At 40.5% G+C, this 26,639-nt stretch overlaps 1 protein-coding gene and 1 long non-coding RNA gene across 2 annotated transcripts; both read left to right on the plus strand.

The window, feature by feature from the left end:
- The first annotated feature begins 4,254 nt into the window (after positions 1–4,254).
- Positions 4,255–5,342, plus strand: LOC114662552 (uncharacterized). Its single transcript, XR_003718004.2, has 3 exons — positions 4,255–4,401; positions 4,573–4,664; positions 4,827–5,342. It is a non-coding gene; the product is annotated as an uncharacterized LOC114662552 (long non-coding RNA).
- Positions 5,343–12,151: 6,809 nt separating this feature from the next.
- On the plus strand, positions 12,152–13,128 carry LOC114663143 (type-2 angiotensin II receptor-like). The gene has a single exon (XM_051935439.1). It carries the CDS (start codon positions 12,248–12,250, stop codon positions 12,959–12,961), a length of 714 nt encoding a protein of 237 aa, XP_051791399.1. The 5' UTR covers positions 12,152–12,247; the 3' UTR covers positions 12,962–13,128.
- The last annotated feature ends 13,511 nt before the right edge of the window (positions 13,129–26,639 follow it).

A 26,639-nucleotide genomic window follows, 5' to 3' on the forward strand; every position in this document is an offset into this window, starting at 1 on the left:
ATTACTTGATTCCCTTTAACTTGTAATACGAACAGCTTTGCACAATTCACTTAAAACACACAACATAAAATAAAGATTGGTTGTTTTATTTGTGTATAGCATATTGACAGACTTTTAGATTTATAATATAAACACAAAATTTATAGACAGATTATTTAAGACTATCCAGAGTAAACATAACAATAAAATAAGGATGAACAAATATAATAACATTCACCATATGTATCTCAGTATATACAGCACTTCTTCCCATTGTCTACTCATAAAGGAATAATGATTTGTATCAATATATAGTCCTGTCAAGCTCCAGTTGTGCCACATTTTACTTTATATATAAAAATAACAAGCACCTGAATCTCATTGAGTACCCAGACAAGAATTTGGGGATCAACAACATAAAAGGTAAGACAACTCAGTCTGTGTCGAGTGATATCCTGTTGCCTGCTACAAAAATCACAAAGTAAAGCCATTTTTGCAGTTCCCTTGGAGACGTAAAACATATCAAAATTCATGAATCTGTGCGACCCCGAGACCATTATAATCTCACTCCACTAATCTTCCATCCAACACACTCTACACTTAGTGACCACGTACTACGGAAGCTCTGAACCGCACAGTGAAAAAAAATTATGGGATAACTCTTATCTCGTACGTACGAGGAGATATGGTGTTTTTTTCTTCCTGTAAAAACAATTTAGTGCGTACAACTTATTATCTCATGCCCACCATGTATATATATCGTGCTCACCACTTACCATAGCCTGTGCACCAGGTGCTTTAAGGTTGCCCCGGCCAATACTGCGTGTGCTCCTCATACATTCAGATGAGCACCAAATGCCATCGCGTGCTACTGTACATAATTTTCTGGAAATAGGACATATCGCTGAATAGTCTGATGTTTTCCTCACACAGTTACAGTCCACAGAAATGGATATTGGCAAGTTTATAAAAGCAGGCTATGCATTCAAGCCCAGATCGTTAAATCCGCGAAGCAGCACCATTAACCACTGCACTAATTTATAGTAAAAGGAAATGACATTAGTTAGCCATCTACTTACTAGCTCGCAGCTTCTTATTCACACAAGTTAGGAAAGGAATTCATATTTCACGTCTCGAGTACATGTGAAGTTTATGCAGTCCAATGTGGGATCACTATTTTAATGCACTGGTAAACCTGGCACACTCGATCGCTTATCTGCACCAGGTAACTGTGGGATTTAACGTGCGTCTAAAGAGTTAAATCCAATTCGGGACACTTTAACTCCCGCTGTTTTCAGACAAAAAATATACCCTTGTAAGTGGTGAGCACGATATATATACATGGTGGGCATGAGATAGTAGGCTAAGTTGTACGCACTAAATTGTTTTTACAGGAAGAAAAAAACACCATATCTCCTCAGGTGCTCCGTACGAGTGAGCAGACGAATATCTGTAAACAAAGCACGTACCCAAACCCTTACCCCTCCACAAGCCTAATCTTAACCATAGTGTAACGGGGTTTGCGATGGGCATTTCGTGACTGACGTTCTGGGCAGTACCTGGCATACGTGACAGGTATTGCAAGCTGCAGTAAAACCCATCTCCTACCATCCCACACTCCTTTAATAAATAAAAGCCCAGCCGTCTGCTTTTTTTATATCACCGCGCTACAAGAGCTGGAAGTGACGTCAAACTGAAGCGCCAAAGCCTTGGTAAAGGCATAATTAGGTAGCCCCGAAGCGCACTTTTCAATATTTTAATGTAACTTTATCTCGTACGTACGTGAAAACATGTCGTACGTACGTGAAAGTATCTCGTACGTACATGAAAGTATCTCGTACGCACAAGATATTTTCACCTACGTACGAGATAAGGGTTGTCCCAAATTGTTTTTTCACTGTGCGGTTCAGAGCTTCCGTAGACCTCAAAGGCCACACTGTAAACAATCCAAGAAAGGAAAATTTGTGGTTATGAAGAAAAAAATGTTGGTGCAACAACTTAGTTAAAAAATGTCCTAAAACAGAAAAATGTGTTGAATAGAAGTATATGCAATAACTGCCATTCAACTTAAAATATTTTATTACTTGAAATAATGTTTCTGCACTTAGTCAGCTTTTCAGGTTTGACAAAAAAATACATGTTGGCTGTGCAAAATCCTAGTACTTTTCATCTACTGAGCACGCGCAAATTGAGGAGTAAAGTCAAACATTCTGTTTTTTTCCAAACGACGAACTGCACAATTTCTTTGCATTAATCTGCCAAAAGCAACGTTAAATGAACGGTTATACATTAACAGGTAAGTGAAGTTGTACACTTATGTGTAATTTTGTTCAGTAATGCAAATTCCACACTTTCTTCACTATTATTTTAACAATTAATTCTTTGAATATTAACTTGGTCAACCAGGTAAGTTAGTTTTTAGTTTAGTTTTCTGTAATGTTAATATTATTTGCTTACTGTTTTTAACACAACTCTGCACATCAGCAAAAATGCATCTCTTTTATGATTACAATACAATTGTCTGCTTTCAGCCACATTTTCCATTTTCGAGTAAGCCGACATAGGCTTTTTGCAAGCACCTGATCAAACTTCCGCTTTTTTGAGAGACTATTGTGTAGGTCTTTAATCACTCGCTATAGTAAGGTACGGGACTTTGGTGGATTACTGTAAAGGTGCGTTAGCACTAAAGTGGTTTCCTGCGTTATTTTGGCATCTACGGTAAATTCAGCAATAAATGCACAACATGCCAGTTCAGTTGTAAGGTTCATTCTGTCACCGTGGAGGATGCGTGTTCAGATGTGAAATGCAGTTTTACCCGAGAATCTCTACGTGAAACTAGCATTTTATGTGTCCTGCCGATTGCACGCGTGCTTTGTTGGCACTTTGGAGGAAAAATGGTGACCCTACGCTGGCTACTTATACAGATCTATGTCCTCTGATTCTTCAGTTTGAACAAGCGAGGCAGGTAGCGTGCTTTCAAAACACAGCAAAGGAAAACGTAGTTAGTACATATTAAGTACGCGCCCAATATTTCATCTGCCCCCGAAGTATCGTCATGAATGTCAAAGAAGTGGCAGAGCTCCTACAGCCAAACACACTTCACATGGCTTAACACAACTTCTGCATATGGCAAATGACCAGCAAACTCAAGCTGAAGAGCACATGAAAACACATAAGCCCACTAACATCAAAAAGCAAAAAGACACGGAAAACAACATGTATTTTAGATAGCACAACTGTAAATAGATGATACAACAGTAATAAATACATATATACATATATATATACACATATATACATTCATATATATATATATATGTATATATACACACACACATATATATATATATATATATATATATATATATATATATATATATATATATATATATATAACTTGTATAATACACATACGCACATGCATTAATGCATTTGCCTATGTATTGATAACACTTATATTGTGGTAATTACAATTTTAAAACTAGGTGGTTGGCTTTACACATATTATTTGAGTGGTTATCCTTGCACAGTGTGACAACTGAGGCATGCCTTGGAAGCTTTTCCCATTTCATTTTTTTTTCTCCATATAATAAAGCAATCAACTAACAAACAGTATAGTTAACATTACGCATTTTGTTATTCTTTTAGTGAAAGTTTGGGTAATAATAATCATTTGGTACAGAGTTTACCTTACTTTGTTATATAGCTAGCAGATCTGACATTACTTTGTATGGAAGTTGATTAATATTTATATTTGCTTTATTAAGAATAACTTTCTAATCAATTAATGTTATTAATAATATGTACTGTATGACATTCTCAGCACATTGTAACACATCTATGCAGTACTCCAGTTGGATGCATTATCCAGTTTGAATTTAACACTGGGTATGTCTGCCCAGGGTGAACTTTTACTTTAGTTTATAACATTCTCTGTCAGTGATCAGATTCATGTAAGCACCACTATGTTTTTAGTTTTGAGTCTTTATATGTAAATTTACTGTTTGAAAATCTTCTAAATACATAACTTTTTGTTTTGGTCATGTTTTTATTTTAGATGTTTAATTCTCAACAAAAGTCAATGCAGTGCTGCTATTGTAAATTTTCCATGCAACAGGATCAGCCAATGTTATACACAATTAAACAACGATGGCCAGGGCTTTCTGTTGAAGAATAGGTAAGTATTAAATTTCACATGTCACTTTAATGTCTTAAATACCCTTGGTTTGTTTCTGCAGTTTATTAACTCAGTCCTCACTCGCTGTCTTGCTTACACATAGGTTTATGCAGAATTTCTACGCATAACCTGCGCTGATCATGAAGTTACTCCTAACATCACTGGACAGTTCTACTGTGGGCTTGCTTATGATGTACAGAGCTCAAGAGGAAATGGAGAATCTACTAGAAAAACAGGATATACAGGTAGATAACGTATCTAAAGTAATTTTACCAATTTATCAACTTCAGAGTAATCTAGATTTTTCTTTTTAGCTTCAGCTTAGTGTTATCTGTGTATCATAAGCTAAGCAATCTCTTTTTCCTCCATTCATTGACCTTATCTTGTGTTGGTTTTGTTTTTCTTTTCTTTCACAGACCACAGACTTAACAGCACACAGAAGAGACACTGTTCTTCTGAGTCTTCCCTTCTACCTACAAGAGCTGGCCTCAATTTCAAAAACATCCTGGTAATTTGCTTTCCTCATTTTATGGTGCATCAGTTTGATGTTTTATGGGGGAGTAACTTGCATTAATATATGCAGAACTTGATACCTTGTTACAGTTTATGTGATACTCATGACAATGGTCATTTTTATGAAGTGTCTAATTTTATTTCATGTCTTTTGTAGAATTCTGCAAGGAACATTACGATGGGAATTTTAGAGTTGGTCAGGAATGGCGTCCCTTCAAGATTGCTGTGCAGTGCAGTAAATGTTGTAATTGTCCTTGAAGAGGAGGTGGTTATGCAGAACTTGGGAAACTTTACAAATGCCTTTACAATCCTGTTTGGCCCACTTTATGCTTTTAATATGAACTATCGCAAGAACCTTAAATACACATTTGTGGTGGTCTAGAAAGTGTTCCTGTACCTTGGAAATGACTACACTGCTAGAGTGCAATCTCTAAAAAACAAAATATCTACAAATATAATACAAATTTCTGTGTAACACTTCCAGTTAATTTTTTCAGTTTGGGCACCTGCTTTTGAATAGAAAAAAAAGTCTTTGATCACTGTTTTAAAAAATGTTAGTTAAATGGAATTGACTGTTAAATGGTCTATTGTCTTATTTGATTTATTTGTTTTCTAAATAAGTCTCTAAATCTGGATTCCATCACCATTCTATTGCTCTTACATAAAGCATTCTTTCTGTGTAGCTTAAATACACAGTAATATTGCAGCTGCAAAGTTATAAATGTTAAGAATTTAAAGTGATATGTCAATAAAACATTTAAAGTATTTTCTTTTTGTCCTGTATTATTCAATAATTTCTGTATTAGTTTTAATTTGTAGAGCATAAAATTCACAGTTGTGTTTGGTTTTTGATACTGGCTTTGTAGTTAACTAAACAACAGTATTTAATACAACACAGAATTTGTAATTAGAACAACAAGCTGATCTGATGAGTACCAAACATTTAACTGACACAACTTATTATTGTTATTTGAGCCAACATGGTAAGGATGTCAACACAAATCAAAATAATCAATTTGCACAACTTTAATTAGGTGAACTAAAATTGTTGAGTGCAACAGGTCACTAGAAAATTTTAAGATGGAAAGGACAAAATTTTTTGCAGTGCACTTTCCCAGCCTTTACTGACTTTATTTTCTCAATACTTTGCTTCATTCACAAGGGGCTAACTTGGTGTAGGCAGTCATCCTGACCTGAATGTTTGTGGGATGTGGGAAGAAAAACTGGCTTAACTGGAAGAAATCGGATGCAGAAACAGCAAAAGACTGTCACATTAAGTATAGGTATTACACACAATATTGCTGTATAAAGTAAATAACGAGATACACCAGAGATATACAGCAATTACAGTGTATGAGCAGCCCATGAGGTTGTCAGTAACTAAACCTTTGAACCAGTGTCTGCTCATTTGTAAAGAAAACCTTCTGGGAGTATCCTTCCTTCCTCTGACTTTTTTTCTAGATTTCTAATGCTGTCATCCCACATTAGGGCTAGAAATGAACAATTTTAAACTATTTGATTAACTTAAAACTATCTGCAAAATGATTGCATTTGCGTTTAAATTACAGCTCCAGACTTGTGCATACTGTTGCTTATTTCTTTATTTGGCTTTTAAAGCAATAAGCACATTTACCCTTGTTTTTCTGGTACAAGGAACAACAAGAAGAAAATATCACTTACATCTTCATTTTTCGTTACAGCACGGTTTGCAAAGTGAAGTTCCATTCTAGACACCAAGTTTTTGACCATTCTTACTGGAGGCGTTTCTTCTGCCCAGCAGAGCTCCGCGGCACCTTCATCACCTGAGCTCTACAGGTGTCAGCTACCTGCTTTATAACGGACCCAGCCCCTCTGGCGCCCCCCAATACCCCCCACCTACCCCCTCCTCTCACAGCACTTTCTGGTACTGGCCGTACTTGAAGAAAGATGAGCAGAATTACCTAACAGTGGGGTTTTTAGGGGTTTGTTTTTCTTTCTCTCTTTTTTCAAGAATGTTGTGTCAGACACACAGAAACCCATAATGATAAGCTGTTAAATAACACAAGCGATCATTCAGGGACTACAAAAAGTGTTAATGATAGTATTTACTTTAAATTAGCAGCGTCCGTCATTGCCAGGATTAATGGAAAGGATTAATCACCTTTCATATAAACATTCATTTCATTCACATTTCATTCGTATCGAATACATTACTTTTTAGCTGATGCTTATCGAATGTTATCGAAACCATCAATCAGAACTAATGTTCAATTTGTATGTCATCACTCTGATTAGATCGTTTCATGAATACGATTGAGCCGCTCTGCACTACACGCAAGGCAAGAACCAGCACTGGATGTGGCAGAACCCACCCTTTCTAAAAGCCGCAGTCACTCCTGCTGGCCAGCAGATCGTGGGGCCCACGCGCTCTGCAGAGGCGGCTCTGCCATCAGAGTGTTCTGGGTGCATACCCAGGGGCACTTGACATCAATGGACCTTTCCATCTTGCACCCCGGCTCGTTGAAACAATCGACGGATCAACATCCCTACTTCTACTCTATGAAACTATCGAGCCTCCGCAAACAGAGGTCAAGCATGGGATGAATTGCGCTGCATGAAAACATCACGAGTCAGTGCGCTGAAAAAAATGATAAAATTGATCAACTCTCTGTTAGGGAGCTATGTTCGTTACATTACCGTGGGGGTCAGTGGGGGTCTTCATCCGGACTTACTCATATGGGTCACTTTAGAGTCACCGATCTGTCGACGTGGCACAAAACCGCGGTGCACGAAGAAAAACCCACACAAACCATTAAGGTGGGATATAAACGTAATAACAAAGGCAAGGAGAAGTAGTGCCATTCTTTGTTCTGCATCTGAGTTTTATTAATAATGATGAATAAAACAAGTCTTCTAACTTATAAAATGTGTAACAGTTTGGGAATGCTAACGGGCTGGGCGATGAATAGCATTACAACTCCATGGATCCAGCGACTGGGGAGACCAGACAGTTTGGGTGTGGTACTTCTCATATTTGTAGGGATTTCAAGTAAGCACACCACCTTTCCTTCCTCACCTTCAAAAACGTTCAGGTACGTTTATTAACAATTCCCAATTGACTCCTTGACGGTGTTTGTGTGAGTGGGCCTCACTACTTGTACCCTCGCTGGGGCTTTACTGTACAGTATTACATTCCGTGCTACATCCAGCTAATCCGAATTGGTTCGATCGAGATTGAGGATGAGAGAAGACCATTGTGTTAAATTTTGAGAGTCTCTAATTGGTCTTTAAAAACTGGACGCGATCAACTCTCATTAAACATCTCGTAATGTACAATAGTATTACACTTTGTTCACGCGATCAGTCTTTATTTTATACAGTGCTTTCACTTACAGAGTCATAAAATATTAATGTTAATTACATTACCCGATTATGCTGACCTCCTTTTGTAAGTCTCTTTGGATAAAGAGTCTGCAAAGCAAATATAAGTAAAATATTATAAACACCAACATGCGTGATTTTAAACAATAACAAAGTTTTACATTCATTCATGTACCCCCACGATCTCTGTTTTTCAGTTACTGGGTCACGGGTTACCGACAGGCGCAGCACTCGGCTCCAAAACAGGAATCAACCCAATTTCGGTGAAGCGCTTTGACCATGGGAAAGGCGCTATATAAAGAAAACGCATTACTCGCATTTTCAACCCGGGACGGAACTGTAAAGCACTGCAGGGAACGCTCAAGCGCGCGCCAAGATTCATTTATTACACCTGATTACTTATTTGTACTGTGAACGGAATCTGGAAAACCCAAAATAAACACAAAACATTAAGTTCACACAGACGGGGAATGGAGCGGGAATCGAGCTCAGTTTCTCACACCTATAGGCTCATCGCCATCGATCCTTGATTGTTTTTCTTTGCCTTAAACTGCGTTCTGCCTCGTCAAACTTTGAGAAACAGTTGTACGTTACTGTGCTGATTGTACACTTGCTGGCCTAATTCTTCGGTTAGAAAGAACCGCAGCTACACCAGAGAGTAGATGACACCCTTTTCCAGCCAGCTTCAAGTACTTTAATATATTTGTATTCATAAGTGTATGTGTGGTATCTAAACGAAAATAAAGGAAAACAATAAGTGCACAAATACAAATGAAATGCAAATATGCACATAACTAATTAAATGTCAAAGTTACATAGTATTCAGGAAGAGCAATGTTAAACATCACTCAACTTTACATAATGTTTAATCAAACCAGTAGGTGGCACTATTAACCAGAATAAAAGGTACAGCGTAACGCCCAAGACGGCATTCGTTTACTTTAAAACCTTTACGTTTAATACTGCAAAAATCAACACATTTTAACGTCCTGGAGCGAAGTAAAATACAGCGCATCTCTCCCCAAAGGTCAACAGTGCACAGACTTAACAATATGTTCATTCGCAAACAGCAAACATTGCCATAATAGCACTTTTGTATACTTGTACTGACAGTCGACATAAGTTGCGACATTAACTAAGATATTAAGTTACAGTGAGCGCTGCAAAAAAAGAAACGACTTACTTTGTCAGTAACGCACAACACACAGTTACAAAAGGTAACAGCAAACTATAACTTGGAAAAACGCAAACAAGCAGGTAAAGACTGTGAGCACGTTACAATTCAGGAACAAAACGCACTGCATGCGCAATAGTCTTGTGGGGCGTCTTGCCTAGGTTCAGCATAAAGCAGGGTATTTTGTACAGCCGCCCCACAAATTTACACTGTAAATTTCTAATCCACAAAGGTCTCTGCTGAATTTTCAAATAATTATGTTCTGATCCTGAGGCATTTCCGGGAGTTCAATTAGTTTGGACACCGGACTGATGTATTTATTCCCTTTAATGTCCACTTCTGCAGCTCTTATCCTTCCATTGTCACTTGGTAAGACCTTCATAACCCGTCCGACGGGACACTGAGCCCTAAGTAATTGTGGATCCATTATTAGAACAGCCTGTCCAACCTTGAGACCCAGATTAGAATTTTGCCGCTTCTGTTGGAGCTGAAGATTTGGCAAAAAAAATTGAATGAACTGTCTCCGAAAATGATCAGCAATGACCTGGCTCTGTCTATAATGTCGGCGTCCCATAATTTGACTAGGTCCATACACAGTTTGAGGAAGAGATGCATCCCGCCGCCCCATCAGCAGTAAGTTAGGTGTGATAGGGTCCGGGTCTGCTGTGTCCGATGACACATACCCTAGCAGCTTAGAGTTGAGAATACCTTCAACCTCAATCAGTAAAGTCATCAGAACTTCCACCGATACAACTTGGTCCTTCAAAATGACTTGTAAGGAAGACTTGACAGATTTAATTTCCCTCTCCCACACTCCACGGAAATGTGGAACATGAGGTGGATTAAACATGAAATTAATTTTTTGCTTAGCTAGTTGGGCTTTCAGATCTGGTTCCAATGCAGCAAAGGCCTCCTGGAGTTCCCGATCATCCCCTCTGAAATTGGTGCCCTTGTCACATAGGAATTCATAAGGTTTCCCTCTTCTTGCCACAAAGTGTCTGACTTCAAGTAAAAATGAATCTGAATCCATGCTTCATAGCAGGTCCAGATGCACACACCTTGTAGTAAGGCATATGAATATTATACCCCACCTTTCCTCATGTCTTCTGTCAATACGGATTGTATAAGGGCCAAAACAGTCAATCCCTGTTGACCAGAATGGGGGATGATGAATTTGTAGTCGAGCTGAGGGGAGATCAGCCATTTGACGTACAACTGGTTTACTGCGCCACTTCCTACACTCCACACAACTTCTCTGGTGTTTCTTTATGGCCTGACGACCTCTGAGTGTCCAATAGGTCCTTCTTAATTTGGCAAATACTCTTTCTGGACCAGCATGTAAAAGACGATTGTCATAATCTTGAATTATTAACATTGTTACTTGGTGGTCTGGGGCTAGTACTATAGGATGAATTGTGTCTTCAGGTAGTGCAGTAGCCTTACGAAGTCAGCCTCCCACTCTGAGTAGACCCAAGGAAGTATCTAGTGATGGAGCAAGTGATATTAAATGGTTGTTAGAAGACACAGGTCTGTTAGCCCTCAGAGCACTGATTTTTTCAGGGAAGCACTCACACTGTGATCTCTGGAGGACAGCAACTTCTGTTTCTATGAGTGTTTCTAAAGACATGGGTGAAGCAGCTGCCCCATGTAGGGCTCGATGTGTGGCCATAATGAGATCATCCCATGTTGTGCAGTTACTCCAGTCAAACTTGGAAGTATTGCTAACTGATACATTACCACAAAATGCAGACTTACGGAGCTCCTCTGATTCCTCTATCTTCATGATGGGGCAAACAGGCCAATCAGCTGGAGACTGATGTAGAAATGCTTGACCATGATTCCATCTACTAGGCTGAAAGAAACTCAACAGGGTCTTGCCACGGGTAATGTCATCAGCAGGATTGCTGTCTGAATCAGCATAACTCCAGTTCTCAGATCCAACCAAATCCTGTATCTCAGCGACTCTTGTCCCCACAAACACTTTATACTGACATGATTCAGACCTGATCCAGTGCAGCACTGTGGTTGAATCTGATCACATGGTTGTCCGAGTGATTGTCAATGTGAGATCCTGATTCAGCATCCTTGCCAACTGAGCTCCAGACAGTGCTGCACTAAGCTCAAGACGGGGCATAGATAATTGTTTTTTAGGTGCCACTTTGGATCTTGCCATGACAAATGCCACATGAATCTGGTTGCTCTTCTCTATCCGAAGGTAAACCACAGAACCATATGCCCTTTCAGAAGCATCATAAAATACATGTAGCTCGATTGCAGAGGAGGACCGGTCACATGCAGGAGTGTAACAGCGGGGAATGGTTATGTTCTGTAGGTTGGGAAGCTCCTCTATCCATTCCTGCCAGTCTTGTAGGAGGTCTTCTGGTATAAGGTCATCCCTGTCTACAAGCTTCCTCCACAACATCTGCACCAGGCTTTTCAAAGTCAAAGTCAAAGTAAACTTTATTGTCATCTCAACCATATACAAGTATACAGATAGACGAAATTGCGAAGCTCAGGGTCCACAGTGTAACAACATGACGTGCAAATAATAATTTAAAAATAGAATTAAAATTTAAATTTAAATTAAATTTAAATTAAAACACAAACAAGACAAGACATTGCACAAAGACAAGACAAAGACAAAGAAGTAGCAGCAATACTGATGTGTAAGATATGTAATATAATAAATAAATAATAAATAATAGATATAGATAATACAGAAATTATCAGTGTATCACTCAGTGTTGCTCTACGACTTCCACTCCTTTCTCATTCCTACAATTTATGGCACAATTTTTGTTATTGGCTTTATTGGCAACACCATAGTTATAGTTGTTCGCTATCTCAAAGTCAGCAGAAAAACAGTGGTGAACACCTATATCTTGAATTTAGCAATTGCAGACCTGCTTTTCCTCCTGAGTCTTCCTTTATGGGCTGTTTATTATGTCCAAAACTACAACTGGACGTTTGGGACTTTCCTCTGTAAAATCTGTGGTGCTGTTTTGTCCGTTAATTTGTAAGCTAGCATATTTTTCATTGCTTCCATGAGCGTGGACAGATATCTTGCTATTGTGCATCCCCTACAGTCTCAGAGCAGAAGAAGTTTATGCCAGGCTCAGTTTATCACCATGATGGTGTGGAATTTGGATTTTTTCTCAAGTCTTCCAACAATTTACTTCAGAAACACATACTATCTGGAAATGTACAAGGTGACCGCATGTATAATGGACTTCCCTCAGGACGACTTCTCTGCCTGGTCTGCTGCACTGGGACTAATGAAAAATACACTTGGCTTTCTTGTTCCATTTTCGATCATCATCAGCTGTTACATTGGCATTGGAAAGTACCTGCTGAAAACGCTGTACCTGGAGATAAACAAGCACAAGAGGGACAAGGTCCTGTGGAAGGTGCTGGCTGTACTGCTGGCTTTTTTCATCTGCTGGTTTCCCTTTCACATCCTAACATTTCTTGATATCCTTACCATGTTAAACCTCATTACAAGTTGCAAGTTAAAGGCTCTCATAGATACCTTGATGCCTTTTACACTTTGTGTGGTCTTTGCCAATAGCTCTGTTAACCCTTTGCTATACTGCTTCATGGGCAATGATTTCCAGCAGGAGCTCATCTATCTAGTGAAGAGACGCTCATCAGTGTTCCTTAATAAAAGGAACTCTATCAGCACACAGCTGAACTCTTTTTCAAGAAAATTAAGTGATGCGAAGGAGCTGGGAGGTTTACCCAAGTCAGGCCATTCCTAAGAAGAGTGTATATTTGTGAATCACTTCATGTGTTCTCTCGCTGGTCTTCAACACTCAGCATCTGACTCTGTTCGATGCCACCATTTTGTTGAATCCAAAATTTACAAGTTTAAATGATAACCATCATTAAAACCTCTTTTTTTAATTCAGTCTTATAATAAGAATAAGTAATGTCATTTAGGAAAAATATGTTTTTAACTACAGTATTTTTATACATGGAAAAAGTAGTGTCTTTTTCAAAACAGCTTATGTATATAAATGCAACTTTGGCTTAAATAATACTTAATTTAAATTTGTTTCAGTCAGATATGGGTGAAGCCTATTTTGTGGTTGGTGTTTTGACACTTGTTTTCATTCCATCAAATTTTCTAATTAAGGCCCTTTGAAATAGTTTATATTTCCTTCTGTTTGGCACAGAGGTTAGCACCCAAACTTCTTGCTTGCCTCCAAGGACCAGAGTTTTATTTCTGTCCTGGTTACTCTCTGTGTAGAATTTATATGTTCTTTCTGTATACTCTTGGGCTTTATCCATGAGTTTCAGTTTTCCTCTCATATGCCAAAGATATTCTTGTTCGGTTAACAGATAATTCTAAATTAGCTTGGTGTGAGTGGCCACTGATGTATAAGTGAGTGTGCATTGTGATGAAATGGCACCATAGCTGGGGCTACTATCAGAATGACATAATACATTTTAATATTTTGTTCTACTGTTTTATTGATTTTTCTAATATTATTAGATACATGCTGGTGACCAGAGTAGAAGAAGGCAATTCATTACAAATTATTTTTTTAAATTGTAGTGTAATATCTTTACATTTTACTTTTCTATTCTTTATATTATTTCTTGAAAAAGTAATCACATTGCTAAGTATCTTGCTATCTAAAACCATGAAAATATGTACCAATTGGAAATATATAGATGACACCCAAATACATCTCTCCACTATAATAAAAATATCTTGGGTTGATACTTGATTTTCTAGGAAGACACTTTGAAGTTCCGCTAGAGACACTTTAATGTCACATGAGACAAAACAGTGAGACAAAAGGACAGCTGTTGTACAGGCTTTTAAATGATCGATGCACAGCACGACAAGTAGAACATGCAGCTCGGCAGCAGCAGCAGAAAGGCTGCAGCTGATCTGTCCTTATCTCCTTAGCGTGTGTTCAGCCCCCAATAACTCCTTAATAATGTGAGCAGCAAAGACACGAAGTGGCTGGAGTGTAACGCATCCTTGCAAGGGGGTGGGTGAGTGAAGCAAGCAGGGGGCAAAGCCCCCTAGTTTTCAATATTTTAGTAAGGATGAAAAAAACAACAGTACTGATTGTGAATTAAGAAGTAAAATGTTCATTAGCTCTGTGTCATTTCAAACATATAAACTAGCAAGCAGATGCTTCAAGTTCACTGTAAAAATTCTTAATAAAAAATGCATCTTAACAATTCCAAATAAAATGGACTTAACCACTTGATCACTTACAAACATGGAGTCAGTACATGTTAAACATATTGCTAGTGTATTGTGTAGCACACAAGAGCACTCATTGATTGAATGAGGCCAGCTGCCTGCAGTGTTTAGTGAGTAACACAACAAATACATCCACGTCTGCGCGTCTCTCCTGTTTCTATGCTCTTTACACTATCAAAAATGGCATGCGGCATTCAAAAAGAAAGCATTTACATTTTGTAATTAACTATATTACATTAGCTAACAATTAAAGTAAAGACAGAAATAACTTTTTTGTAGTCAGACTCTTCTTCAATATTTGTTGGTATGTTATGGAAGTGTAGTGAAAAAAATCGAAATTCATGTTGAGATGCAGTGGTACATTTTACAACTCATGAGGTTTATAGTGTTAGATTAGATATTGAAGAATTTGCCTCTATAAATCTAAATTCTTATGAGGTCTTTGAAAAAGAGGCTGGACATCACAAGGAACAAAACTATTAATGTAGCTATGACGTATTTAATTGTGAAGTTCCCGGTGACACACTGCTTTTCACTTCACTCTGTTTTCCTTAATGTAGAATTACATTTTTCCTTTTTCTTCTTTCAGCTGCTCCCGTTAGGGGGTGCCACAGTGGATCATCTTCTTCCATACCTTTCTGTCCTCTGCATCTTGTTCTGTTACACCCATCACCTGCATGTCCTCTCTCACCACATCCATAAACCTTCGCCTAGACATTCCTCGTTTCCTCTTGCCTGGCAGCTCTATCTTTGACATCCTTCTCCCAATATACCCAGCATCTCTCCTCTGCACATGTCCAAACCAACACAATCTCGCTTCTCTGACTTTGTCTCTAAACCATCCAACTTGAGCTGACCCTCTAATGTACTCATTTCTAATCCTGTCCATCCTCATCATACTCAATGCAAATCTTAACATCTTTATCTTTGCTACCTCCATCTCTGTCTCCTGTTTTTTTGTCAGTGCCACCATCTCCAACCCATATAACAAAGCTGGTCTCACTACCATCCTGTAGACCTTTCCTTTCACTCTTGCTGATATCCTTCTGTCACCAATCACTCCTGACTCTCCACCCATTCCATCCTGCCTGCACTCTATTTTTCACCTCTTTTCCACAATCCCCATTACTCTGTACTGTTGATCCCAAATATTTAAACTCATCCACCTTCGCCAACTCTACTCCCTAATAGGGAATCCATTCCTGGGCTCCCAATTACCAGGAGCCCGAGATTCCCGGACATTTTTCATTCCTGCATTCCTGGGAATGAAACTGCTGTAATTCCCGGGAAAATGGTAACGGTCAAACTTGCATATATAGCGTGTAAAAGTGTAAAAATCGATCAAGAAATAACAGAGTTATAGTTGAAAATAATTAAGGTGGCGCCATTGCTGCAGCTTGCACTCCATCAGACAACAGCTTTGAACAGAAACTTGAAATTGCAATGGTCAGTCTGTTGCATCCACAATATCTGTGCCAAGAAACTTGCCATCACAGAATGATGACAAGAAACTGGATTCATCAGTAAAAGCTGAAAAGGCGGTGTTTCAGTGCAACGGCAAGAGCAGGCATTGTTTAGAACAAGTGTATCAGTATCTGATGATTGTGCTGCCTACTTCAGTGGAGGCAGAGCGTGCTTTCTCAGCGGCTGGCGTACTTCTGCATGAAGGTGCGCTCTTGCATGGATGACCGCACGTTGTACACGTTAATAATAATAATTCATTACATTTACAGTGCTTTTCTCAGTACTCAAAGTGCTATCCACACAGGGAGGAACAGGGAAGCAAACCCACAATCTTCCACAGTCTCCTTACTGCAAACCAGCAGCACTATCACTGTGCCACCTGTGAGGTCATTGTGTTTTCTATGCTCTTATTACCACAACTAAAGATGCATGTACTTCTATGACAGCATGAACTGCTTGTAGATAAGGTTAGTCTTTTATTTGTGTCAACATATTGCAGTAGTTTCATTAAAAATAAGTGTCAGTCGTTCTAAAACCGTTCACATGTGAGATGCCCGGGAGCCCGTGATTCCCGGGAATGAAATGTGGGATTCCTGAATTCCCAGGAATGGATAAACCCATCCGGGGATGGATTCCCTACTCCCTAAATCCTCACCATTCCACTGACCTCCCTCTCATTCACACATATGTATTCTGTCTTGGTGGTCCTACTGACCTTCATTCCTCTCTCTCCAGAGCATATCTCCACCTCTCCAGGGTCTCCTCAACCTGCTCCCTTCTATCGCTACAGATCACAATGTCATCAGCATCATCATAGTCTACGGGGACTGCTGTCTAATCTCATCTGTTAACCTGTATGTATTTTCAATGTGTTGTAAAACTAAAAAGCTATTATCTTACAAAGTAAATCCATCCATCCATCCATTTTCCAACCCGCTGAATCCGAACACAGGGTCACGGGGGTCTGCTGGAGCCAATCCCAGCCAACACAGGGCACAAGGCAGGAACCAATCCCGGGCAGGGTGCCAACCCACTGCAGGACACACACAAACACACCCACACACCAAGCACACACTAGGGCCAAATTTAGAATCGCCAATCCACCTAACCTGCATGTCTGTGGACTGTGGGAGGAAACCGGAGTGCCCGGAGAAAACCCACGCAGACACGGGGAGAACATGCAAACTCCACGCAGGGAGGACCCGGGAAGCGAACCCAGGTCCCCAACTGCGAGGCAGCAGCACTACCCACTGCGCCACCGTGCCGCCCCAAAGTAAATCTCAAAATCTTTATTTCTAAATGTGAGTACAAGAATTTAAACTGCAATGTGTGTCATTACTGGGAAATGTAATCCGATTATATGAATGTGTTACTTTCAACCACATTACATCCAACTCTGTTGGTGATGGGAATAGTCACACAGCAAAATTATCGAAGCTTCATGCCCTGCAATTACACATTGTTTCATAGGAAAGACCTTGTTGTTTAACTGGAGCAAACTAGTTTCCAAAGCAGTTCCTTGTTGACATTCTTGATTTCTGATCCTGCCTGTGAGCTCATCCTTTCCTGTTTAATTGCTTTTAGATTTCTTACATTTCTGAATATTAATCCCAGATCTGTCTGGAATCTCCGTCCGCCTCATATTGGAGTTAAACTTTGATACATATTTAAGTAAAATATCATAATCATCACAACTTTATGCCTTGCTCCCAGTGATTCCAGGGTAGACTCTGACCCACTTTCACTTTACAGTATATTCTGCTGAGCATGTTTAGAAAACAGATGAACAGATGTAATTATACACAAAGGCTTCTGGTTCAACAAAATTCCTAATGGTAGGTGAAAATTGGCCTTCCATAAAAATCCAAGGTTATTGAGATCCAGTAGAGTTTGGGAGGACCTGTTTTAGAGTTGCACAAGCTCTTCATTGTACACTAATATTAGCCATTGTCACGCATTCGCGATTAGGAGACAGTCAACAAAACCCACGGCGAGTAGACGGTCGAGAGATGGAGGGTTAAAAAAGGGTACTGACCTTTTTCTTTCTTTCTCCGCAGAAGCAAGGAAGAAAAATAAACAACGCATCGTGGAGCCAAAATGGCCGAAGAGTATTTTCCAGCCCTCGATGATGACGTCTGTATTATCGTAGTATTTCCCTCTACTTACCCTTTACCTGTTCTCTCAAGGGTAAATGTTCTCGTCAGGTTCGTTATCGGGTTGGTCTACTGTTGCACTTTAAAATGAACACACACACACATAGATAAACACACACACACAGACCCTAACCACAACAGTGCCCCATGAATGACACACACATGCTGATTAACCCTTAGCACTTTAAACCACACATCAGCCTGTCACTCAGCACTTCAAGAGGCTTACTTATTATCAGCACGGACAACATATGATGTTTTAAATAGACCTCAGACCTAAATGTTACTTTTGGTCTCCAAGAAAATATTAAAACATACAAAGACTCAGTATCCTTGACTATAGGCCATTTATCAGCCAAGAATACCTTCCTCTCATACTGTCCCTAACTATTGAGTGGCGCCTCACTCTCAGCCTTAAAACCCCGCAGCACTGAGCTAATGGCAAAATCTCCAGCTACGCCAGGTGCTCTTAGAAATCTACCTTATTAATTCAATCACTCTAGACCAGGGGTAGGCAACGTCGGTCCTGGTGAGCCACAGTATGTGCAGGTTTTTGTTCCAACCCAGTTCCTTAACAAGAACTCAATTATTGCTGATGAAGCACATATTGCTTAAGTGACATTTTGATGCTTCATTTTAGTGGTCTCGCTTGTTAAGGTTCTCCAACCTTAATTGCTTATTTCAATCTTAAACTGCTGCATTCAGTGTTTTAATTGCTCCTTATTAGCAATAAGATGTAAAAGACAAAGCAGCCAGCAGTTCTCCAGCTAGCTTTTTTCCAATTACATCTGTGTGTGTTCATCATGCACTGTTTGATTTAATAAAACACTTAATAGAAAAATGTGACAGACTGAAAATGATCTGTTTTAGGCTTCATAGCATTTGGATGATATCCTTGGAAAGGAAAAAAATCTACGTTATAAGAGCCTTACATTGCACAGACTAACAAGCCATAAAATTAAATAAGGTCTGAGATTGGCAATGATTGGTTTCTAATTAAGCAATTGGGTTGGAATGAAAACCTGTAGCCACTGCGGCTCACCAGGACCGACGTTGCCTACCCCTGCTCTAGACATTAAGACAAAGCATAGAAAGTTAAAAGCAGCATGGTATTTATTACAAGAGTAATAAATAATACCACTGGAACAAAGAATAATAGAAAATAGGTACTGATAGAAAAGTCTGAATATATATAGTCTTTAGGAATAGTTTACAAAAAAGTTACAGATGACAAGGATGAATGTCCCAGGGAGGCATTTGATTTAGCAATTGATGTTCATGATGCCTTTCTGACGACCAATCCCGTCTTGGTCTGTTCCTCTTCTTCTCCTCCTTCTCTTTGCTTCTTCTCCTTCCTCCTCCTCTCCTTCTCTTCTCCTTCTTCCAAAACCAAGGCATATTTATTATAAAGTTCCATGCCATGGTTTCACAGCACATGAATGTTCCATGCACCTGATAGGCTGGCTGTCAATGTGATTGATGAATTTTGCTCAAACTCTTTCCCAGATAATAAAGTTCTTTGATATTGCCTGTTTCCCTTTCCCAGGCCATAGATGTCCGTCCATAAAGTAATCCAATAGCTTGAGGTGTCAGCTCAGCATCCTTTCCCAGGTTGTAAAATAGAATGTCTTCCTTTCAATGTTGGAAACAGCTGTTTGAAAGTGAGGTGTAAGGAAACCTGCTTTGATCTGTCTTAGTTCATCTGTTGTCTTGTCTCGAACAAAATATAATGGAAACCAAAATGTACAGATTTTATACACCATAACAACGTCACTTAGAAGTCAGAAACAAGACATCACTTCCCCCCTTTAATTTCCTGTATCCATTTCTGTTTCTGTATAAATACCCCCCCCCCCCCCCCGTTTTACTTTATGAGTTTGTCAAATGCTTTCGCTGAATCTGCTTGTTTCAGCAATTATTTTGACCTGTCCGTTGGACATTATATGGGGTGATTCTCCAAAAACTTTATCTGACTGGCTGTCATATTTTATTTTTCCACAGATTGGCTTAGTCGGCAGGATTATTGTTCCGGTACCATGTCGGAGGAACAAGACCTGAATACTGTCCTGGGTATGATTATGGCAGAACTCGGGACTGTCAAGTTACACATGGGAGAAACTAGGACCCAGTTAGCGGAAGCGGAGGCTCGCAGAGCGGCTGCGGTAAAATCGGAGACTGCTTGGTCTCTACCCCCTCAATTAACCTATTTCACAGAGGGGGACAATGTAGAATCTTACTTTCTTATTTTTTAATTCACGGCCCGTCACAATGTGTGGCCGAGGTCGGAGTGGGCGTACATACTAGCACCTTATTTGAAAGGGGAGGCGCAGAGGGCCTATTACAACCTGACTGAGGAGCAGACCGCCGAGTACACCACCCTCAAGTTAGAGGTGTTCAAGTGCTACGGTGTATCAGCGGCTCAGCAGGCGAGGGACTGGCATGAGTGGTAGTTTGACACTGAGAGGGCTATAAGAACGCAGGCCTTTGAGGTCTGGAATAAGCTGGGGCGCTGGCTATGGCCAGATGTCAATTCTGTGCAGAAAGTGGTTGAGCAGCTGGCCTGTGAGACCTTTGTAACTGCCCTCCCAGATAATCTTGCCTAGCAGGTTCGCCGGCAGAACTACACTACCAAGGACACCCTGATTGAAGTGGTGGAAAGGCACTGGGTGGTCTGTAAGTCAGGAGGGTTGGATGGGTCTTCGTGCCAACCTAGACAGGTACATGCTGCAGCCCTTGAGTCCCTCTGACAAACCACAGATGCTTCGACTAAAAGAAGAGAGAAAACCTACAGTCCCCCCCGCTGTTTCAAGTGTGGGGGAATCTGACATATGTTCCCAGCCTGGCCAGCCGAACCGATGGATTGCTCACATGGTAAAGGAGAAAGGTACTGTGCCCTAATTAACTCTTTGTCTCTTCCTTATACGGGTGTTGTTTTGGTGAATGGTCATAGGGTAACCGCGATGTTTGACTTGAGGTGTAACATCTCCTTTGTTGCTCGCCCCTTGGTTCTACCGCGACAATGGTTACAACTCAAGACCAGTCTGAGATATATACACGGGGATACCCATTTCTATAAATCTGCCTCCTGTGTAGTTACATTCAATGGCTCTATGACGCGCCTCGTCGTTGCCGTACTACCTAATCCACCTTATCCCGTAATATTGGGGTGGGACTGGTCTGATAGTATAAGTGGTAAGAACCCAACACCTGTATCTAATGTGGGTTTGGTGATAGACAAAGGTAACATCAGTCCAACTGTCTCCACGCCATGCTCAGCAACTCCTATGTGTCATGCATCGACTCAGTGTGACGAGGCAGAGGGACAGCCTCAACCCCCCCAACGCCCCGCCCACTGAGGTCGACTCAGATCCATGCAGGCAATGGCTTCTCAGTTTAAAAACACCCCGTTCTCCTTTAAGAGGGAGCAATGGAGTGATGACTCACTCAAAAATGCTAGAAATGCAGTTGTCTCAGTTAATGGACACACGCCCAACAATCCCAATCCACGATTGCCATACTTCGTACTAGAAAATGAACTCTTGTACCAAGTGGCAGAGCATGAAGGATAACTGAAAAAATTACTGCTGATTCCACGCAACTTCCAGTGGCAGGTGTGCGAATTAACCCATTCACATCTATTAGGAGCCCACTTGGGCACCGAGAAAACACTTGAGCGTATTAATTTACGATTTTATTGGCCAGTAATAAACAAGGAGGTCCGGTGCTTTTGTGCTTCATGCCCGGAGTGCCAACTGCACCAGATTCCATGCCAGGACCATGCTCCTCTTGTTCCCCTTCCCTTAATCGACATACCATTTGAACAGATCGGAGTTAATCTAGTGGGACCCCGTGAACCCTCTGCTCGTGGCCATAAATATATTCTGGTCATTGTCGATTATGCCATGTGGTATCCAGAGGCTGTCCCCTTACATTCAGCAAATACCAAAAATATCGCACGGGAACTAGTAGGGATGTTCACTAGGGTTGGGATCCCCAAAGACGTCTTAACGGACCAAGGGACTCCCTTCACCTCGGAGACATTCAGGGAAGTGGCCAAGTTACTTAGAATACGGCATCTGAGAACCTTGGTCTATCACCTACAGACAGATGGATTGGTAGAATGATTTAACCAGACCCTGAAGCAGATGCTACGCAAGGTAGTTAGCGAGGATGGGAGGAACTGAGATCAGTTACTCCCCTTTGTCCTGTTCGCTTATCGGGAAGTCCCTCAGGCCTCTACGGGGTTCTCTCCTTTTGAGTTACTATACGGAAGACAACCATGAGGTCTCCTCAACATGTTAAAAGAAGGATGGGAGGAAGAGGCACTGCCCTTCTCAAATATACTAGAGTATATCACGCAGTTATGCGACAGATAGGCCAAAATCAGACCGGTCCTAAAAGAACACTTAGAGCGGGCTCAAACAGTGCAGGCACAGTGCTTTAACAAAAACGCAACCCTCCAGGAATTCCACCCAGGTGATTGCGTTATGGTGCTCATACCCTCATCACACTCTAAATTGTTGGCTCATTGGCAAGGGCCATACGAAGTCAAAGAGCATAAAGGGCTCATTGACTATTTGGTTAAACAACCCAATCGTCGACCAACTGAGCAGGTACATCACATAAATCTGCTGAAGCCGTGGAAGGACAGGGAAGCTAACTATCTCTGGCCAGCCCCGCTCCCTTTTTGCAGAACATCCTCACCTTAACTTCGGTACACAGTTGTCCTGGAAACAACAAGAGGAGCTGGAATCAGCCATCCTCTCGGTGACAGGAGTAGTTAATGAGCAACCCAGCCGCACTGTCCTGATTGAACACGACATCATTACAGACCCAGGGGTGGTTGTACGAGAGAGACCCTATAGGCTTCCCGAAGCGAAGCAGGCAGAAGTGGAGCTGGAAATGGGAGTGATTGAACCAAGCCACAGTCCCTGGTCCAGTCCTATTCTTCTGATTCCCAAAGCTGACAGGTCCTGGAGGTTTTGTAATGACTTCCGACGCCTCAATCAGGTCTCCAAATTTGATGCCTACCCGATGCCTCGAGTGGATGATTTATTGGAGAGGATCAGTAACGCTCAATATATAACTACTCTTGACATGATGAAGGGATACTGGCAAATTCCCTTAGCGGCCTCCGCCTGAGAAAAAAACACTTTTAGCACCCCTAGCGGACACTGGCAGTATTGGGTACTCCCATTTGGCTTGCACAGGGCACCAGCAAGTCTGGTGGACACTCTGTTACGGCCCCACCAGGCCTACAGTGCCGCCTACTTAGATAATGTCATCATCTTTTCCGACACCTGGGAGGACCATATACTGCAGGTAACAGCGGTACTTTCGACACTGGCGCAGACTGGACTTCGTACCAATCCGAAAAAAGTGTTATTTCAGATTGAAAGAAGCCAATATTTAGGCTACCTAGTGAGCAGGGGTACTGTAAAGCCACAGTGTTCGAAAGTCGAAGCCATTATCACATGACCCCGTCCAATTACCAAGAAGCAAGTGCAGGCATTTTTGGGATTAGTGGCTTACTACCATAGGTTTGTCCTGCGATTCTCAGAGGTGGCTACACCCTTGACAAATCTGACGAAGAATACGGCACCTGTAAAAGTGGTTTGGGGTGACGCTACTGAGATTGCATTTAGTGACTTGAAAACAGCCCTGACGTCAGCACAGATTTTAAGAGCTGATTTTTCTGTTCCTTTTATTCTCCAGACTGATGCATCTGACACAGGACTCGGAGCCGTGTTGAGCCAATGCATTGACGGTGCTGAACACCCCGTACTGTATCTAAGCTGGAAACTGTTGGACCATGAGAGGAGGTATGCAGCGGTGGAACTTGAGACCTTGGCGATTATAAATGGGTGGTAACCCATTTGAGGTACTACCTGTTAGGATGGGAGTTTACTCTGGTTACGGACCATGCCACCTTACAGTGGATGGCACTGCACAAGGAGTCTAACCCCTGTGTTACCAGGTGGTTTTTAGAACTTCAGCCTTATAGGTTCACCGTCGTTTACCGTCGGGGTGCCTTGCAGGCCAACGCGGATGCACTCTCTCGCGTTTATGACCTCTCGGTGCAGATCGCCCAACCCGGTCGGTCTGGGCTAAGTGAGCGGTCATGTCACGTACTCGCGATTAGGAGACAGTCAACAAAACCCACGGTGAGTAGACGGTCGAGAGACAGAGAGTTTTAAAAAAGGGTACTGACCTTTTTCTTTCTTTCTCCGCAGAAGCAAGGAAGAAAAATAAACAACATATCGCGGAGCCAAAATGGCCGAAGAGTATTTTCCAGCCCTCGATAATAACATCACTTAGATGTCAGAAACAAGACGTCAGTTCCCTCCTTTAATTTCCTGTAGCCATTTCTGTTTCTGTATAAATACACCCCATTTTCTTTATGAGTTTATCAAATGCTTTCATTGAACCTGCATGTTTCAGCAATTATTTTGACCTGTCCATTGGACATTATACGGGGCGGTTCCCCAAAACCTTTATTTGACTGGCTGTCATATTTTATTTTTCCATGCCATCTTAAATGACTTTCTGTTATTCAAATTCTGAAGTTGGTAATGTGTGTAGAGTTTAGATTTCTGCTCATCACACAGTTCAGTTTCTATTTCAAATGTACTGCATTTCATACTGGCATTGTTCAAATTGTTCACATCTATCCAACTGTCCTACTTTTTTGATTATGTGCCAAAGAGGCTTACTTTAAATAATACTGTAATAATTAAAATCATCTGGGGCTGAACTTTATTCCTTGTCACAACATGAATTACTGTCACTTAACAAGTAAGTGATTTATTTAATGAAATGATTTAACTTGTTTAATTTCTTGATTTTCTTTTTTTACAGATGTTTACCCCCAGTTCAATTTCTGACTTCTATTTGGAGAAAGAGTTTGTTTCCAGGGCTCATGGTTGTGTCCTTACAAATCAGAAAACGGGTTCATTTAATTTCTAACCCTTTTGGCTTTGCAGACAGGGCCAAAAGGGCCTCAATCAGCTCCAGAAGTTAATCTCAATAAATACACCTTAAGCCCTAAGCAGAGAATGTAATTGTAAGGTAATTTACAAAGCCCACAAGCGCACAGCACCATTAACACAAGAAGATCTATTCACTTTACTGACCAAGTTCAGGTTTTAATGGCACGCTGTTTTCAGCAAAAAATAACAAACATCTGTATCCATGTTTTTTAATGTATTTTTTCATCTTAACTAGTGTTTTTTTTTTTTTTTTTTTGAGAAAGTATCCTAATTTGTTAAAGCAACTCTGGGGTAAAATGTTTAAAGGGATGTTTTTAGAATACTGTTTTGGTATTGTATAAAATCTTTTATTATATAAAAAGAAGTACAAAAATACTCAACATGTAAAAATAAAATTTTCTTCCTATTGCTTGTGTCTGAAAACAATATTATGTTAATAAACACATTATAAAATTTTATGCAGTTTAATTCCATCATATGGCTTGTTTATTTGTTGCTAATTAAAGAAAGAATACAAAACGTTTGTGCTCCCAGTGATGGGAAAAATTTAAAGCTACACGTTACAAACCCGATTGCTTTTCATGCAGAAATAGGGGTTGCATTCTATAGGTGGCATTAGAGAACAGGTTCTTTTATTTTAACCCTCATGTACAAGTCTCACTTTTCCTTTTACCACCCGCACAGTGACAGGACATTTGAGCTCTCGAGAGAAGTAATTGGACTTTGACTGACCTTAACTCTTGGATTAATTTAAGAACAAAGAGCTGTAGAAGGCACAGAAAGCATCACTCAAGAACAAATGTCTCTATCCCACTTTAAAGAAGGCAGGAAAAAGGCACACGTCCACTGGCCTTCAGCTGCCTCTGGGTGTCGTATTAATAAAAATATTCAACAGTTGGCTGTAGTGGCTGGAAGGATGGCAGAGGTGGCAGATGGTTTATCAGGGTATGGCAGATATTTATAATTTAGGTTATTTTATAGTTTTATCAAATTGTTTAAGAATATCAAATTACAAATGTCAAGAACATTTTGTCTTTCTTGCTTTGGCGGTAAAATATCAAGCAAGTAACCTCCTTTGTTTCTTGTTTCTTTTTTTTTTTAAATTTCAAGCAAGAATAATGTTTAGTGACTGGATTTGGTTCTTTCCTTTTACAACTGTAGTTCATAGTTAACATTGAGAAATAGATGATATCTTCATCTGTCTACTTTGGGTCTGTCTCTTTGCTTCCTCTTTACTCTGCTTCTTTTTCTGAGCCCAAAGGATATATACTGTAGTTTTCACAGGTCACTGCTGATTGCTTCTCTTCCCCCCCCCTTCATCTGCTAGTCATGCTACTTACTGTCTACTCTGTGAAATTGGTTACCAATGGTGTTGTCATCACCCACCTCCCTTCAGGTGGCATTCTACCACATCATTATTCCTACATCTTACCTGGCTGGACTGCCAATACTGATGCTCTGTGTAAGAAAGGACAGAGCAGACTCTACTTCCTTAGAATGCTGGAGTCCTTCAACATCTGCAATAAGATGCTGCAGATGTTCTATCAGACAGTTGTGGCGAGCGCCCTCTTCTACGCGGTGGTGTACTGGGGAAGCAGCATAAAGA

This window comes from Erpetoichthys calabaricus, chromosome 12 (assembly GCF_900747795.2).
Source record: "Erpetoichthys calabaricus chromosome 12, fErpCal1.3, whole genome shotgun sequence".
NCBI lineage: Eukaryota > Metazoa > Chordata > Cladistia > Polypteriformes > Polypteridae > Erpetoichthys > Erpetoichthys calabaricus.